This window comes from Eptesicus fuscus, chromosome 11, assembly GCF_027574615.1.
Source record: "Eptesicus fuscus isolate TK198812 chromosome 11, DD_ASM_mEF_20220401, whole genome shotgun sequence".
In the NCBI taxonomy this organism is placed as follows: Eukaryota; Metazoa; Chordata; class Mammalia; order Chiroptera; family Vespertilionidae; genus Eptesicus; species Eptesicus fuscus.
The window spans coordinates 50994681-51013954 of NC_072483.1; the positions used below are offsets into that span (position 1 = coordinate 50994681).

At 36.4% G+C, this 19274-nt stretch overlaps 1 protein-coding gene across 1 annotated transcript in view; it reads right to left on the reverse strand.

Moving 5' to 3' along the window:
• The window catches only part of ATF2 (activating transcription factor 2), a 93337-nt gene that overhangs the window by 55238 nt on the left and 18825 nt on the right, over positions 1 to 19274 (reverse strand). Inside the window, exons 2-5 of the mRNA XM_054722958.1 lie at positions 19143 to 19233; positions 15732 to 15756; positions 7675 to 7749; positions 5721 to 5790 (exon numbers count right to left, since the gene is read on the reverse strand). Coding sequence (XP_054578933.1) covers positions 5721 to 5790; positions 7675 to 7706 — 102 coding nt within the window. The 5' untranslated portion in view covers positions 7707 to 7749; positions 15732 to 15756; positions 19143 to 19233. The remainder of the gene's footprint in view (positions 1 to 5720; positions 5791 to 7674; positions 7750 to 15731; positions 15757 to 19142; positions 19234 to 19274) is intronic.

Below are 19274 nucleotides of genomic sequence, written 5' to 3' on the forward strand. Positions count from 1 at the left end.
TTGCATTACATGTTTAAAAGTACATGTATCTTAACCCTTTGAACTCGCTTGCTTTTTTCTCGATTCCTTTATTTTAATGCTAACCGTGTCGAGTCACACTCGACATCCGAGTACAAAAGGTTAAAGCAAAATTCACTTTAATGTTACAAATAACCTAACAATGTGACTTCTGCATGGAAGAGAATCAGTAAACATTTGTGAGTGAATGTATTTTGGTAGACAGAGGTCTTAGATTTCAAAACAGCAAAGTCAGCATAATTAATACATAAGAACTTAGAAAATTACCTCCCAGGAATTTTATTCTACCAATATCTTCTGCTTGGATGGCTTGACCACAAATATTCAAATCAAAGAGCAACTACATATAGAATAAATAACATTATGTTTTGTACAAAACATGTGAAAATGGCACCAAGATGGATCCTAAGTGAAAAGAAGCAGCTAAAAGACCCTAAAAACATTTTGGGTCATATTAATATTAAAAGGGGAAATGAAAGAAATATGAATGTTCGATCTCCAGATCAAATTTACCTAAATGCTATTAATAAAGGAATTGTTGATCATATAATGGCATCACTTATATACATGGATAAAATATACTACAATTGGTAGTTGATACAGGTGAGTTTAACTTGGGTTGTCATATAAGAAAATTTATTTACCTCTAACTAGAAACTTTAAGACAGTGGCAAAAGGCAATCTTGTCAAAAGGTGGTCACCAATAGGCTTGGGGGGTGGGGGGAAAAGGGGGAGAAAGGGATGGAAGAGGGCAATGGGGGGGAAAAAGGGACATATATAATATTTTCAACAATAAAGATTTCTTAAAAAAAAATAGTCACCAAGAAAAGATATATACAGGGTTGGGCAAAAGTAGATTTGCAGTTGAGAGTACACAAAACACAGGTTTTATTCTTGTATTATTATTTACTTATTAATTATTGTATTATTTGCATTACAATTGTAAGCCTACTTTTGCCAATGCCTATATATAAATAAAATGCATCTTTTCAATAAATACTTATATAAAAGTAGCTACTACATGCTAAAATAAAATTTTTGCAAAATCTGTTTGAATTGTTTTCCCAGCCAAATTTTAAAAATTTATTCTAAAAATATGTATTGAATAAAACTGTAACGATACTGCTAGCAATAACAATATATTGAGAACAAACGAGCACAAATCCAATGTGAAATGTGCACAGTATTGTGTTAAACAAGACTTAGAGCATATAGCTGAATAAACAATGAGAAAAGCAGTCAAGAAAGGTAGGACAGGATAATCATCTCTCTTAAGAGGTTAAAAAAGAAAGGGCAACCTGATAGATTGAAGGGATGTGAATCTGATGCTTTTATAATAAAGCGATATAAGCTCTGATATATGGTATAGAGAAATCTGTAATTCCAAGGCATGAACACTTGAACACACTAGAATTAACTTCCTAAGAAATCAGTCATTCTGAATTTAATTCACACACATGACATAGATTATTATTCCTATTTAACAGATAAATAGGTATAACTAAGTTATGAGGCCATCAGGATAATACCAGTTGAAGTTTTGATTTCCTAGGAAATATTATTTGAATCTAAAGAGACATTCCATTTCTGTTCTTAGAAAGACTTACCAAATGGATGATGCTGACATTAGCCAGGTTACATTTTTTTTTAAATCCTCACCCAAGGATATGTTTTTTTAATTGATTTTAGAGAGGAATGGAGAAAAAAAAAAATCCATCAGTTGCCTCCTCTAAGCGCCTGGACTGGGGATTAAATCTGCAACCTAGGTATGTGCCCTGACCAGAAATCAAACCTGTAACCTTTTGGTGTATGGGATGACACTCCAACCAACTGAGCGAACTGACCATGGCAGCCAGGTTACTATTTTGATCAGTAGCAGTTATAAGATACTATTATAACATCGAGATTATTTTAAATGCCTTAGGGAATAAATACAGGCATAGACACAAAAAAGAAGTAATAATACCCCAAACTGGAGTGTTCATGATGAAGCCAGTGCTTAAATAAACTATTAGAATAAAAATTGGCTTAGCTTTTAAAAACAATATGGCAAAATGTCTGAAGAACCTCAAAACTGTGTATACATTCTGACCAAGTAATCTATTTTTAAGAATGTATTTTTGAGAAATTAGAGATGCATATAAAGGATTTCATCACACTGTTGCTTATAATACTGGAATTATAAAATTATATATAATTATGTTATATATACTCATAAAATTGTATATTATATAATTATATAAAAATCATACAAATTTAATAAGTTATAAAATTATAAAAGTCCATAATAGAGGAATGAGTAAATAAATTATGGGACATGTTCTGGCAATAGAATAGGACACAGCAGAATAAACCCATGTTTTCAATTAACACACAAAATGCTCATGATACATGCAATGTAATCTGCATACTGATAGAATATAAAACTATGTAAATGCAGTAAGGTCCCAATTTTGTTTTAAAAAATAAAAGGGGAGAAGGACTTATGAAATGCTCCTAATGTTAACAAAGTCCTCTCTAGATTTTATTTTGCCATTTTAAGCCTGTCAACATTTTCGGGAAAAGTTGTTATTAAGAGCAAATAAAAACCATGTTAATTGAAAGATAACAAATACCAAGACCTATATTCAAATATACCTTGAGGCCTGAACATTCTATTTACGGACAGAACACAAGGATAGGCTTGGGTACAAACTTATTTCCAATGCGTCCTGGTTTTGTGACTCAGAGAAATGAGCCATAACCACCCATTTCATAGAGTTGTTGGAAGCATTAAATGATAATCCACATAACCTTCTTAGTACAGTGGCTAGCTAAGTTAAAAATATTATTTTTTTTATTATTATGACAACTATTATATGAACCTTTAATTTCTCAAATACTATTTGAAACAAGTTGGGCACAGATAAATAATAGGTATGGTATACCCCTAAGAAACCAACACTGATACATTACTGACAACTAAATTCCAGACGTTGAAAACTTTGTTTTCAACTTTAAAAACATTACAGCAGGTCCTTGAAAGGTCTTTCATTCATTTTTGCTTATGATTGTTATATGTCGTTTCACTTAAAGTTGCAGAATCTACTAATAACATTAAGTGAGGACTTACTGTACCCAGGTTAACCAGATTCAGGCTCCAAATGACTTATTGCTATGTCCCCAAATGAAAAATCATATCTGAAAACTATGAAAAGGACTGCTAACTGTCCCTTAATCTCTATTACTCAAAATTTTCCCAAAGGAATTTCCCAGTTTTAGTTGAATACCTGGCTGTCCAGAACAAAGACTATATTTTTCTAGCTTCCTTTGCAATAAGGTGGCCATGTGACTGAGTTCTTGCCAAAAGAAATAAATGAAAATTATACGCATTATTTCCAGTTAATGTTAACAAAATGGTGATTGTGTGTGTGTGCGCTCTGTTTCCCATTCTCCCGCCTTATTGGTGGAATGTGAACCTGATGGCAGGAGCTGGGCCAGCCATCTTGGATCTAAAAATGGAATTCACATGTTGAGGATAGCAGTCAGCCTGCCCTGGAACTCCTACTTCTGGGCTGTTATATGAAAAACAAACTGTTCAAGCTATTGTTAGATTGACGTTTTGACCTAACCAGCATCCTAAGTAATACAAGGGGCTAAAAATTTGCCACCCCTAAGTCTATTTAAAACAGCATACCATAGCTTCTAAAGGTAATTTTTTTGTGCAATGGAATAAACAGAAATGTAATTTTGTTTTTTATGGTAACTATATTGAAGGAAATATGTCTGTATGCTTTCTTTTCTCTATTCAAACCTTCCAAACCTCTACCCCTGCCTTTTTACTCTCAGTTCCTATGGAATAACTGCCCAAGGTCTAATTAAGGCCAGTCCCTTTACTTGAGCACCAAAGCCCATCCTTTCTTTTACCTACTTAAGGACCCCAATCTTATAACAATCTCTCTCTCTGCAGGGTCAAATATGCTGTGATATTCCCACTATACAATGCAAAACAAATAAGCTCCATCTTCAATCCTCCTCCAGCTATATTTTCCTGTTCCCTTTAAGCTAAACTCCAAGAAAGAACTCTTATAATGTTTTCCACTTCTGGTTCTCCCCATTTTCTCTTTAACCTACTGCAATCACATTGTTGTCACTGCCACTTCAATGAAACTACTCACCTAATAATCTTCATATTTCTTAATCCAATAGTAAATACTGAATTCTCACCTCTTCCTATCAACTATCTGACTACACTGTTCCCCCATTTTGAAACACTTCCTTCTACCTGACTTCCAGGACACAATTTTCTTGTTTGCTGCTTCTCGGCCTTCTATTCTACATCCTCCCTCTCCTCCTCCTTCTGACTTCTAAATACACAGTGCCTTAAAACTTAGTTCTTCCCTTTTTCTCTATCTATACTATCTAAATGGAAGTAAGATAAGCAAATATGATTACAAATAATTTGTAATTAGACAAAATATATTACAAACTTTGACAATGTAAAAAACAAAATTATCAGACATCAAGAAATGGGAAGAGGTACAAGGAAGTATGAATGTTAACTCCTTTCACAATAGAGTCTAAAAACAATTCTAACTCCTTAATACTTTCCTTTTTATAATATTAGAAAGGTCTTTTAAGAAACAATCTCTTATGATACACATACACATATATATTCTTATATTAGCAATAGTTTTCCTTTTGTTCTGCTGAATTTAAGCAAATTTAAATGTAATACTTTTTATTAAAAAAATGGCGTATTAGTAAAGAATCAATCACGAGATAACAAACAATTCTTACTATTTTAAGAAAAGAATAGGAGAAGGAATAAGGGGCTTGTTTGAGATTGAGTTTCTAAGAATAATTCCTAGAACAACATAGCAAAACTGGCTCTAGCAACAAACATACTGTGTTTACTATAATCCAGGGTATTATAGAATCATGTTGTGACTGTTGAAACCACTCCAGCAAAATGGATGACTTGAGTAATACCACCTCTTTGTCCATTTAACTCAGTACTGAGTCCAAGGAGTAAATGTGATATACCAGAATAAAACACTTTCATACTTATTTTTTATTTATAATTTATCTATTTATGTAGTCTGTAATTTCACTACACATTGAATTTATTCTTTAATTCTTTAGTACTTATAGTTATTTTAAGATTAGAATAATTATAATAGCATAAGTTAATAATTTAATAGCCTGTTACAAAACACTGAAATATTATTTCTGAAACAACACTGAAGTATTATTTTCTGAAAATGCTTCCACACATGCTATGTATTAAAGATGTTAGCTTTAAGAACATTAATACATTAATAATACTCTCAGGTAAATATTAGCTTATTTCATAAGAGTTGAGCAAATAAAATAATTTTCATATATGATAATGTACATCTAATTTTCAATTAGGCAGTTTACAGTGATTTTCAACCAATAATGTTCAAATGAAAATACTTTTAAATCCTAGATTTTGTCCACATTTTCATTTTTCCATTATAAGATATAACTTTTTTTCAATATTAGGGTGAATTTTTTAAAACTCACATAATGCTACTGAGGAAAAAGAATTCCTTCCCCAAATTATTCTGGGTTATTTTCTTTAACTCCAAAACTGTACAAAACATTATAAGAGAATCCTTTTAACGATAACTTATACTGTCATCAGTGTTTTAACAAATATAAATATACGAAATGATTTAAAGTAATTTATATATTACCTGGCCACATCCAGGGGCAGTGCATAGAAAGGGTTTGTCATCACTCATATTCCACAGGTCCTTGTATTGCCTATAGTAAAACATTAAGAGATGGCTAAATGTTTTACAGTACAGATTTTTAATTCAAGAATAATTTAAAATGTAATATTTTTTATTTTCACTAAGTTTGTTACCTTTTCTATCCAAATGTGAAATGATACACTTTTAGTGACATTCTAACCCTATCTTTTATCTTATTATGAGTAGACAAATATATGTAAACATGCAGATTTTATACTATAGAAGAAAAAGATAGGGCCCCTGCCAAGATGCTCCATTCATACACCAAAAAAGGATGGGGATCTGATTCTACGTAAGGGCACAGGTTGTGGGTTCAATCCCTGGTCAGGGTTGGGTATGGGAGGCAACCACTGGATGTTTCTCCCTCTTCTCCCTCTCTCTCTAAAATCAATAAACATATCCTTGAATGAGGATAAAATAAAAAAAGGGGGTAGGAACCCCTGATCTATCAGGCTAAATATTTCCTGTTAAATAGTAAAGTGCAGAAAGAATGAAATACTGTAGCTAGAAAATCACCACTTTAACCCCTAATAAAATAATGGGTCTAGGCAACTATCATCAATGTCTGATAAAACCATTTTGAAAAAAGTGATGGGAACTTTATAATGGTTGAATTGGGCTGATAGCACCTACACTTACTGGTCAGTCTTAAATTAAATCACTAAAAGTGGGACAAAAAAAATTACATGTTTCCTGATATGATGTAATAGAAAACACATGAAGTACTCTTGGGGGTAAAAAAGTCAAACTGAATGTAATTAAGCCTCTGTAGATACAGCTATAGGAAATATAAGTGACAGAAAAACATGTTGAACAACACTACCAGGTTGTAATTAGCTTACTTCTATAGGACAAACTACCTCGTCTCATCAATAGATAAATAAATAACATAGGGAACAAAAGAGAATAGGAAATAGAGGGAATTGTTTTAGGTTAAAAGAGGTTTAATAAACATTCTAACCAAATGCAATACGGTGACCTTTTTGGATCCTGATTTGAACAAAAACAACTACAAAAAGACATTTTTGAGTCAAGATTATTTCCTACTTTTAGATTTAGACTTAAAGTTTCCAATTATTCCTTCTATCAACTTGTAGGCTTTTGTTTTTCATTCTTTCTAGAAATTATATATAACAAGTATATTTGATGCAACTAAAAATGCTGGTCTTTTCAATACTAGCTTGTTAACTCTTCGGAGCAATGCTTCCCAAAGCATTTCCAGTAGGAATGACAATAGCTATTATAGAAAGATGTAAACAAATTTGCCAAACAAATTTGGAAAATGCTGGAGTACGTTTTTTGGTACGACTTCTCAGAGCCATCCACATGTTCAAGTGAAATGAGTAAAGGAGCACCTAGAATATTTTTCCACATCCATTTGCTATTTGAACCCTTTTTTACAGATTATCTCATGGGACCATTATTATTTGTAATCATTTTAAGAGAAATCAAAACCCTAAAATATGTTTATGTTTACTATAGTTAAATGAATTTAGATGCTCTATTTAATAATTTAAAAACAGCCCTAGCCGATTTGGCTAGGTGAATAGAGCGTCGGCCTGAGGACTGAAGGGTCCCAGGTTCAATTCCAGTCAAGGGCACATGCCTGGGTTGTGGGCTCGATCCCCAGTGGGGGGTGTGCAAGAGGCAGCCAATCAATGATTCTCTCTCATCATTGATGTTTCTATCTCTCTCTCCCTCTTCCTTCCTCTTTGAAATCAATAAAAAAATATTTTTAAAATATTTAAAAACAATAGTTATTCAACTAAACAACACACAAGATAAGTGTTTTTTTATTAATGGAAAAACACCAAAATATTTAGAAACAACCTATGAAAAATGTTATACTCTAAAATATTAAAATGGCTAAAAATATCAAATATTGCATATATACCTGGCAGAATTCACACGTAACTTGAATTTCATAAGTTGAACAACTTATCACGTCCTTTTTTTCATTGCAAGGATACTGAAAAACAAAACAAAACAAAAAAACCCCCAAGTGGTTTCCCACTCTTAATAGTATTTAAACATTTCTTGAAATACTGTAGAAAAAAACAATACTCAAATAATGACACTGTTACTGTCATCCAAAAATCCAGTCACTATTAAGAATCCTTATAATACAGTATTACTTCTTAAATATGAATACCACTCATGTAAATGACTTAAACATTTATATAAATATATATAAAGGTATATATTAATATATCAAACTCCACCACAAAGAGAGTAAAAGAGAAAGAAACATTTCATTTGACCTTTACGGCTGTGGTTAAAGAGTAGCCTTTAAAACGGTGAAAAGCCTGACTTCTGAAGACTGATGAGAAAGATGAGAGCTAGTATTTCAAAAGCCTTTTAATTTTTTGAAATGTAGTTCATGGTGGTGAGGTTCTCAGCCTAATTCATCAAAATCTATTTGTCTCATAATGTATTTGATCTATATAAGCAGTTCTCACTTCTATAACTTTATAACTTACTTATTTGATACTAGCCTAAGGACAAGTAACTTACTGAAACTATCCAGGTCAGTGGGGTCCATTAAAACTCTGCTAATACGATTTCATCTTGCATTCACTGAAATTCCATCTAGTAGGTGAATAACTATGTATGCTTATTTAAATAAGCCAATGGTACAGAAAGAAACACTTTATTTTTCATAATTTTGCTTCCATAATTTTGGTGTCAAGAATGTCTTGCTTAGAAACAGTGGAGGATTCTTGTAAGAAAATCTGTAAATAGCCACAGTTCTGAGCCTGGAGTCAAGAGTGATGTGGTATAGGAGATAGCAAAAAGAAAGTTTTTTCCCTGGCCCCAGGCAAAACTTCTATCTGGTAAGATTCAATTTCTTCATTCACATCCATCTTTACCATGCTGTCTGTGAGAAGAGAGAAAAGAACACTAGAATAAGCCAAAGGAAACCTATAAAAGTTATGCTCTGCCATTACCAGTAGAATGGGTGCTCAGTGAGGGCAAAGAACTTATTTTTGGGTTAACTACCTAAAACAGTGCATAGCTCATAACATTTACTCATAAAATATAAGGTATGAATACATAGCTGTATGACATGAACAAGACATATAAATTTAGTTCATTTTATTACTATAATAGAGGCCCGGTGCACAAAATTCGTGCACGAGGGGGGTGGGTGTTCCTCAGCCGAGCCTGCACCCTCTTCAATCTGGGACCCCTCTCACAATCCAGGACTGCTGGCTCCCAACTGCTCGCCTGCCTGCCTTCCTGGTTGCCCCTAACCGCTTCTTCCTGCCAGCCTGATCACCCCCGAACCACTCCGCTGCCAGCCTGATTGATGCCTAACTGCTCCCCTGCCAGCCTGTTTGCCCCTAACTGCCCTCCCCTGCAGGCCTGATCCCCCCCAACTGCCCTCCCCTGCAGGCCTGGTAACCCCTAACTGCCCTCCCTTGCAGGCATGGTCCCTCCCAACTGCCCTTCCCTGCAGGCCCGGTCGTCCCCAACTTCCCTCCCCTGCAGGACTGTTCACCCCTAACTGCCCTCCCTTGCAGGCTTGATCACCCCCAACTGCCCTCCCTTGCAGTCCTGGTCCCTCTCAACTACCCTCCCCTGCTGGCCATCTTGTGGAAGCCATCTTGTGTCCAAATGGGGGCAGCCATCTTTGACCACATAGGGGCAGCTATCTTGTGTGTTGGAGTGATGGTTAATTTGTATATTACTCTTTTATTAGATAGGAAGTTAGAGGCCTGGTGCATGGGTGGGGGCCAGTTGGTTTGCCCTGAAGGGTGTCCTGGATCAGGGTGGGGGTTCCCTTGGGGGGTGGGGTGGCCTGGGCGAGGGGCCTGTGGTGGTTTGCAGGCCGGCCACGCCCCCCGGTGACCCAAGTGGAGGCCCTGGTATCTGGGATTTATTTATCTTCTATAATTAAAACTTTGTAGCCTTGAGTGGAGCCAAGCCTCCTGCTTGCTTAGTGGCCACAGCCATTTTTGTTGGGATTTATTTATCTTCTATAATGGAAACTTTGTAGCCTTGAGTGGAGGCCTGGGCTGGCCAGGGTGTGCAGAAAGCTTGGCTTCCTCCATTACCGGGGAAACCCAAGCCTCCTGCTCGCTCCGTGGCCACAGCCATCTTGGTTGGGTTAATTTGCATACTCGCTCCTGATTGGCTGGTGGGCGTGGCTTGTGTGTGGTGGAGTGATGGTTAATTTGAATATTACTCTTTTATTAGATAGGATTGCTTTGAAAAACCAAAACAATATTTAAACTTAGTTAAGTTCCAGAAGCATTTAAACATCTTATATATGCCAAAACACAAAAATTTTTAGAAAAAAAAAAGTGCTTACATGTGAGAAACTTTTAGTCTATCAGAAGAAAGAAAAATACAGAAATCTAATTTCAATTCCTTTGGTAAGAATGAGAGTTAAAATACTATAAGAATATAGAGGTAGTGCAGGGACCACTCTGATAGTTCTAGAAATGCCTTCTGAGAGATTGAACTCTTGGTGCCCTTCTCTCTCATCCTTTCCACTCCCCTACCACAATTGTCCCCTTTCTCTATAAAAGAAGTTCCTTACCTACATATCAGCCTATTTCCTACACACCCAATTAAAATTTCAGTTCCTTATTACTATTTTTCTAATACCTAGCTGAGGTAGCTGTAAATATAACAGCTGAAACACTTTGAGACATAAATGATAATTCTTCTGTCAGGCTTAAATGCCATCTCTTTGTTAATTTAACTGAATCTCAAGCCTCTAAATCCAGGCTTATCTTCCTTTTACAGGAAGGTTGAAAATATGTTCATAGGAAAGCCTGGAAGGGAAGCTTTTGTTAAACTATAAATTGTTGAAGAAGTCAATGAATGCAGACAGAGAACTGTTAATATACCATACCATTCTCTTTGGCAAGCATCCACAAACTATACTAGAGGGAAAAATCACTGTCATAAAGAGTACACAGGAGGGCCCTGGCCGAGTGACTCAGTTAGTTGGAGCATCCTCCCATACACCAAAAAGGTTGTGAGTTAGATTTGATTCCCAGTCAGGGCACACACTTAGATTGTGGGTTTGATCCCCAGTCAGTGCACGTGAGGGAGACAACTGATCAATGTTTCTCTCTCAACTCTCTCTCTCCATCCTTCCCTTCCTCACTTCCTCTCCCTAAGGGGGGGGGGGGGGGGGGGGGGAGTTGGGAAGGAATCAATAAAAAACATATCCTCAAGTAAGGATTTTTTAAAAAAGTATGGATGCATATTAGCATACCCAATGGACACTGGGGCGGTGGGGGCTTATCCTGGGGGCTGGGAGTGGCCAGGGAGGGGTCGATGGGGGGAAAAAGGAGACATATGTAATACTTTAAACAATAATAAAAAAAAAGAGTGCCCAGCCTGTGTGACTCAGTGGTTGAGCGTGGACCCATGAACAAAAAGGTCACAGTTTGATTCCCGGCCAGGGCATATGTCTGGGTTGCGGGCTCAATCCCCAGCAGGGGGTGTGCAGGAGGCAGCTGATGGATGATTCTCATCATTGATGTTTCCATCTCTCTTCCCCCCCTCTCTGAAATCAATAAAAACTTTAAAAAAATAAATAAAAATTGTAAAAAGAGTACAACTTCCTTTAAAATGCAATTATCTAAAATCTGCAACATCATTAAATAATAGTAACATTAAATATTAGATTTTATTTCTAACTAATTCTTTTGTCAATTTTCATCAAAAATGAATATCCTTGAGGACAAATTTTTGTGCAATATCTGTAATAATTTCCACAGGATGAATTTATAGACATGAAATTGCTGTCAAAGAGAAGGCATATATATATTTTTTTACTTTTTAAAAGTTTTTTTTATTTTTTTCAATTATAGTTTACATTCAATATTACTTTGTATGTACTTTATATCCCATGGTTATTTTGTAACTACCAACCTGTACTTCTCAATCCCTTCACCTATTTCATCTAGTTCCCCAATCCCCCTCCCCGCTCTGGCAACATCAGTCTGTTCTCTTTATGTATGAGTCTGTTTCTGTTGTTTGTGTGTTTATATTGTTCTTTAGATAGCACATATAAGTGAAATCATGTGGTATTTATCTTTCTCTGACTGACATTTCACTTAGCATAATACCCTCCAGGTCCATCTATGCTGTTATAAAGAGCAAGATTTCGTTCTTTTTAAAGGCCAAGTAATATTCCATTTTATATATGTTCCACAGTTTTTTTACCCACTTGTCTACTAATGGGCACTTGGGTTGCTTCCATAGCTTGGCTATTGTAAGTAATGCTGCAATGAACATAGGGGTGCATATATTCTTTCAAACTAGTGTTTTGAGGGCATATTTTTAAGGCTTTGGATTTATATTTCTAAACTGCCCTCAAATATATAATATTGATTCCTACTTTACAAGTAGTATACAGAAAAGTCCCATTCCTCAACACCCACACCAACAGTATATATTATTTTTTAACACTTTTTTCAGATTAGTGAAAAAACAACACCCACCTAATTTTCAAGTTGCATATCTTGACATAGTAATAAGGTTGAACTTTTTCATACATGTAAAATGGTTATCTGTGAAATACTTCCTTTGCTGATTATTAAAAAATAAAATGTTAGAACAAAATTCTCTTTCTTGAATATATATCATAGGCTCTTTCTTATGATATAGATTTCTGATCATGTACCTCCACTGGGTTCCTGATGTGGTCCTAACTAGTCAACCTATAAAAGCGGTTCCCAAAAGTGAAATAACTTACTCCAGGTAAAAAATAAGACAAAAACCTTTCAACTGCTATACTGTGCCTACCAAATGGTAAGCCCTGCTCTACTAAGCATACCAGCTATTATACCTTGCTATTCTATGCCTACCAATTATACCAAAATTTTAGGTAAACCACCTTTAAAAAAATAGTACAAAGGACTCTCCTGTGACTTGTAGAGTTATACAACTGAGCCTTTATCAAATAAAATCACACATAATATAAAATGCCAGTAAGAAAATAGTAAAGAAGAACACTGTAAGGAAAAATGAACAGAAGAAAATGGGAGAAATTAACTGGCAAACCATTTCCTATAACTTAAAGTCAATATGAAAGCCAAGCCTCCAAGGGGGGGAGGAAGGGTGTCTTCATAGGAGGCAGCTTAGGCCACTGAGGGATAGTCCAGCATAGTGTTAGAGCCTGGGCAAGGCGAGCAAGGTGGGAATAGGGTTTGGACCTGAGGGGAGTCTGAGTTGGCTGAGGAAAGTGTATGGAGGGGGTATGTATACTGATGTGGGATGTCAATGCCCAAGTAGGATGAGGAGGCATCCACATGAGGTAAGGAACAGGGTTGGCACCATTCCGGCAAAAGATATCAAGGCCCAAGCAGAGGATATCTACTGGGTAAGGAGGAGAGGGCCTGTTAACAACAGGTAATTCATTATATACAGGAATTGACTGAATAAGTAACTATTACCAAGGATGTGGTAGGTGAAGGTAAATTCACATTGTGGGTGAAGATAATTATACATAATGAACCTTTGTACGAGATGAGATTTGCTATGAATTCATGACTTTCCATCTATATACATTGAGTGACCAGATTATTATGATCTCTGAACACATAATAACCTGGCCACTAAGTGTACTTATGTATAAGGGAAAGCTTACAAATCTTGATATGTCAAGGGACCAGGAGATATTGGCACCCAGCCTCTGGCTAGTAAGTCCTCTGCTTCTTTCTAACTACCCACAATGCAGTTCTTATACATGGAAAAACCTTATTTTAAAATCCCAACTCTGTGGTCAGTCTACACTGAGTGGCCAGATTATTATGTGTTCAGAGATCATAATAATCTGGCCACTCAGTGTATATAAAAGCCTAAGCGACCATTATGATCGAACAACCGGAACGACGGGTCAACCATTCGCTTATAATGCGCACTGACCACCAGGATGCAGAAGCTCAATGCAGGAGCTGCCCTCTGGTGGTCAGTGCACTTCCACAGCCAACCTCCCGTGGCCAGCCAAGCTTCCGCAGTCCCTCCCCCCGGTCAGCAAGCCCCTATCGGCCCTGATCGCCGGCCAGGCCTAGGGACCCCACCCGTGCACGAATTTGTGCACTGGGCCTCTAGTATAGATATAAAAATACAGAAATATAGACGACAACACATATATTTCCCTAGCTGTGCACCCTGAGAGGGTCTGGGAACATTGATACCCCTTTAGCAATAAGCCCACTTAGCAACCAGATGTTGATGTCTAGATACCATTCTCCACTGAAAGGAACTTTAAAATTTGGCAGATCTCAGGGCTGGGCAGGGAAAGTACAGGATGGGCTTTGAATATCTTGAGCCAGAAAGTAAAGAAGGACTTATATATGAATCTGGCCAGAAAGTGGCCAAATCTAGGACAATTTGAGAATCAAAATAAATAATGGCATTAATGGTTCATATCATGAATAAAGTAGTATTCCATTAATCCATGCTGATATAAAAGAATAAACTGAAAGTTTGACAAGACAGAATATATTCTATCTCCCTATAAAATACATTTTAATTACTTAAGCCAAGGGTAATTTATAGTATAAAAATCTGACAAACATCACTTTACTCAAGTATCCAAATTCACACTAGAAGTAGGGGAAATCAATACCATGTGCCTTGATAAGATGAGTAAGAAGGATATATTATCACTTCTATGATAGTCATATCAAAGATACATTAACTGAATTTAGTCATGAAGAATGTTATACAACTCTAAATTAAGGTAAACTTTTCCAAATAACTGGCTTATAATCTCCAAAAGTCATCAAAGTCAAGGAAAGATTGAGGAACTGTTTCATATTGAAAAAGACCAATGAGACATAACAACTAACTGCAATGTGAGATTCCAGCTGAATCTTTTTGCTATAAATATAAAAGACATTATTGGAATAAATGGCAAAACTTAAATGTGATGTGCAAATTAGATGGTAGTAATATATTAATATGCACTATAATAATTTACTATACAACCATTATATAATTAGTAGGTAGTTTTTACCAGTAGTTATATGAGAAAAATACCATAAAACATATGGATTCTCTAACAATTCTCTGCTTGTTTCTGGTTTATAACTTTCGTGTTATGAGACATCAAAGAATAGAAAAACTGTATTCTGTACTGCAAGGTTAAGAGCAAACAGATTAATACTATAGTAGAACAATTTCTATATCTGAATGAAGTCTCAAGGTGTGATATTAGACAATTATCTGTCCAAAGGATAGTTTCCTTTAAAAAAATATAAAATGTGCATTAAAGCTGTTAGATGATCTGTTAGGCTGCAGTATTAATATTCCCATGCCATTTTGAATTCTGTCATTCAAATAATTCAGCTGACAAAAATATTTGCTTTTTAACATTTCTATTAAAAACAAATAAAAAGAAAACTAATTCACTTTTTAGAAAATAATGTGAGTAAATGAATCTTAAAAAATAAATAGGAGATAATTTCTGGTGACTAACTTCAGAAACCTCTATATTCTAAAACAGGCGTCCTCAAACTATGGCCCGCAGGCCACATGCGGGTGTTTTTGCCGTTTTGTTTTTTTACTTCAAACTAAGATATGTGCAGTGTGCATAGGAATTTGTTCATAGTTCTTTTTAAACTATAGTCCGGCCCTCCAACATCTGAGGGACAGTGAACTGGCCCCCTGTTTAAAAAGTTTGAGGACCCCTGTTCTAAAATGTGAATTTAGCCCTAGCTGGTTTGGCTCTGTAGATAGACCCTTGGCTTGCGGACTGAAGGGTCCTGGGCTTGATTCCAGTCAAGGGCTCCACTCCGCAGTAGGGGGTATGCAGGAGGCAGCCGATCAATGATTCTCTCTCATCACTGATGTTCCTATCTCTCTTTCCCTTCTCCCTTCCTCTCTGAAACCAATAAAAAAAATATTTAAAAAATTTGTGAATTTAACTGATTTTCTAGTTAGTCGATTACAGAACTAAAATTGTTGTTAACCTCTTACCTTTAAAATGTTTCAAAGCAGATTTCTAAAATAAGAATAATATTAAATGTTTAATACAATATACATCATTCCCAAACATTTCTAATACAAATAATTTATGAAATTTATTTGGAAAACATCTATTGTGTACCCAATACCATATTAAGAATAAGACATATATATAGTCTTCGCTCTCAAAATCAGCTTAGTGAGGAAGACAAACAAGTGAAAATAATACACATAATTATAAAGATACCAGAGGCCTGGTGTACCAAATTCATGCACGGGTGGGGACCCTAAGCCTGGTTGGCGATCAGGGCCAATTGAGGCCTTCGGGCTGCTGGCCGGGCCCTCCTTTTGGCTGCTGGCCAGGGCCTTTCTTCCTGCCAGTTGCCAGCTGCTAGCCAGGGCCTGCTGGCTGGGGCCTGCCGGACAGGGAGGAGGGACCGTGGGAGGCTGGCCGGCTGCGGGGAGGGACCAGGGGAGGTTGGCGGCGCAGGAGGTTGGCTGTGGGAGCACAATGACCACAGGGGGCAGCTCCTGCATTGATTGTATGCCTCCTGGTGGTCAAGGTGCATCATAGCAACTAGTCGTTCTGGTCGTTCTGGTGTTCCGGTAGTTCCAGTCACTTAGGCTTTTATATATATAGATACACAGACACTAAGGGAACATGGGGAAAGAAGGGTATGCTGGAGCAGTCATCTTCCTCAGCACTCACAGTGCCCTTAGAGATTGCACAGTAAAGGGCAATCCTAGATATCCATGCCCCTGACATACCTGGCTCAGGTGAACCAGGGGAGACACTTGGCCAAGTTAAGTCCATCAGATTACCTCTTCAAGAAATTTATAAAAGAAAAACACAATCAGCCAAACAGAGGTGGGCACCAGAGATTCAAAATCATACTCAGGACTGGTGGATATTTTTCTCTCAGGTTCATACTGATCATACACCACAATGGAGTAGAAAATGATATGAGAAACAGTTCAGCCAGTATGAAGGAACGTAGTTTCTGTGATGCTTAACTATGCTTATGATTGGGTCATGAGAGAGTCTTCTCTATCCTGAGTGTGAAGCTCCTTTACTTTTTTTAACCCGGATTTATCTGATTTTCTATCCCCTAACTAAGACAGTACCTGGCCACACCTAGAAAAAGAGTTTGGAAAGACTACTGAAGGAAACAATGTCTGAGCTTAGTCTCCTCAATGAAAGAGGCACCAGCCAGTTAGAGATGATGTTTTGGCAGAGGAAACACCATGTAGAAAGCACAATAAAGCAGAATACACTGAAGGGTCTCTAAGAACTTCTGACGGCTGAAGTGTAGAAACATAGGTTGAAGGGAAGAGCGGTAACGCAAGAGGGAAGCACAACTTGAAGGGCCTTTAGTGCCTTGGCAAGGAGTTTCAATTCTATACTTATCACCCCACCCCACCTCCACTGTGAGGTTATAAACTAGGGCCCTGTGCCAAAATGTTCAGCTAAGAAAGTTTTTCACATTTTTAATTGGTTGGGGGGAGAGTGGGAGAGGGGAGAAAAATAAGCAACAGAGCCTTTACCAGGGAGCTCAGTTGGTTAGAGCATTGTCCTAATACACGAAGGCTGTGGGTTCGATCTCTGGTCAGGACATACACAAGAAGCAACCAAATGAATGCATAAATAAGTGGGACAATAAACTGATGTTTCTCTCTACACCCCTTCCTCTCTCTCTCTCTCTCTAAATATTAATAAGTAAATTAAATTAAAAAAAAAAATCTAGAGACCATATGTGGTCCCCATAAAGCCTAACATATTTACTATGTGGCCCTTTAAAGATAAAGCTTGCTTAACCCTGCTGTAAAAAAGTGAAAAGATTTAAAGCAGGTGAATTAGATAATAAAAGGGGCATATTGGTAAGATCACTAATGTAAGTATGAAGGATTGATTAGAGAGGGCAATACTATACAGAAGAAAACCAGTACAATCTACTGCTAACCTCAGGAAAGAGAATAATGGTCTAAAGTCAAGCAGCACTAATCAAAATGAGAGAAAAGGACCTGCTTATGAAAAAATGCTCTTAAGATAAAACCTCATATCCTTACATTGGTTCTAGACCCTTGCATAAACTGCCTTCTGCCTCCTACCTCCTATCCCAATCTTATGCTGCCTCTTCATCTCCTGGCTCTAGTTATGCAGGCTTTTAATCAGCTCCCTCTCTCAGCCTCATTTCCCACTCACCTATCCCTTTCATCGTTAACACTACTCACCTCTGATATTCCTCCATCCACTCTACCCCCAACCTGAAATTCAGATCTCTCATTTACTTAGTCATTTAGTGATTAAATATTTATTGAGTAGGTGCAGATGGGTAGGAATTGTGCTAGATTCCAGAGTACAATGATATAGACACAATACCTGTCCTCATGGAATTTACATTTTATGGAAATAATTCTAACCAAATCAGTAGACTTGAACATTTAAGTTGGACAGGTAGCTCAAAATTATTTAATGTAGGTATCAGTGTATAAGAAAAAATTATTGAGTGTTGCCACCCTTTTCTCCTTATACCTGCTGAAAATTTTTTATTTTCGAATATATATGTACATTAAAATTATTTTCTAAATTTTTATCAAAATTAGAGCAAATGTACATTTACATACAGCTTTTCTTTTGATCTGAATCTCCATATTCAGATACAACAAAATATATGCCAGTTTGCTTGTGTATCTTGATATATCTGACAAAGTCTATCACCAGGCCAAACTGAAAGATTCTGTATGCTGGGCCACATTTAATAAATCAGTATTTTCTTTCTATTTTTAGAAGCTACATCCCCAAATTATAAATGGCTTGAGACCAGAACTCATTGTACTTTGTATCTTTTAACATCAGCACACTGCGGCTGCGACAGATATATTTAATAAAGGTAAATGTTTGAATATTATAACTTCCTATTAAATGTTTCTGATCAGCATGAACTAATCATGGTACTAAACTTAGCTGATATAATTCAAGCCAAAAGCAAATAACTTTGACATTTTAGTTAGCTGTACTGCCTTAGAGTGGGTGAAATATTTTTGAAATGTAGAAAATGTGTCACGGATTAACTCCTGTTACTATCCTTATGAAATCCTAGGAGAATTGGAACTTTCATATTAGGACCCTGTACTATATAGAAGGCTCCCTAATCAGAAAAGTTTAAGAACCTCTGGGTTAAACAAAATTAAACACTTCAATGTAAGTATACAGTGTGCTACTATGCATAGTAGCTCCAAAAGGACACTTTCAAATTTGCTGAACCTCAGAATTTTTTTATTACTAAAATTTTTTTATCAATATGGTAGAACACCAGCATTCTGAGGACTACCATCTGGAAATATCTGTTGAATTCAGTAATATCTGAGAGACAATCACAAAATAAAAAGATACTTTTGCATTAAAAATTTAAAATTTCTTACCTTTCTAGTTGGTGGGCCATGAGCTTTAGTCACTTTGCTGCCAGGAATCTCCCAGTTCTAGGCAGGTAAGCAGTGCTTCTCAGGTTTCCTTCTAAGAGGCAGAAAAGAGTAAACTCATTACTCTGTGAGATC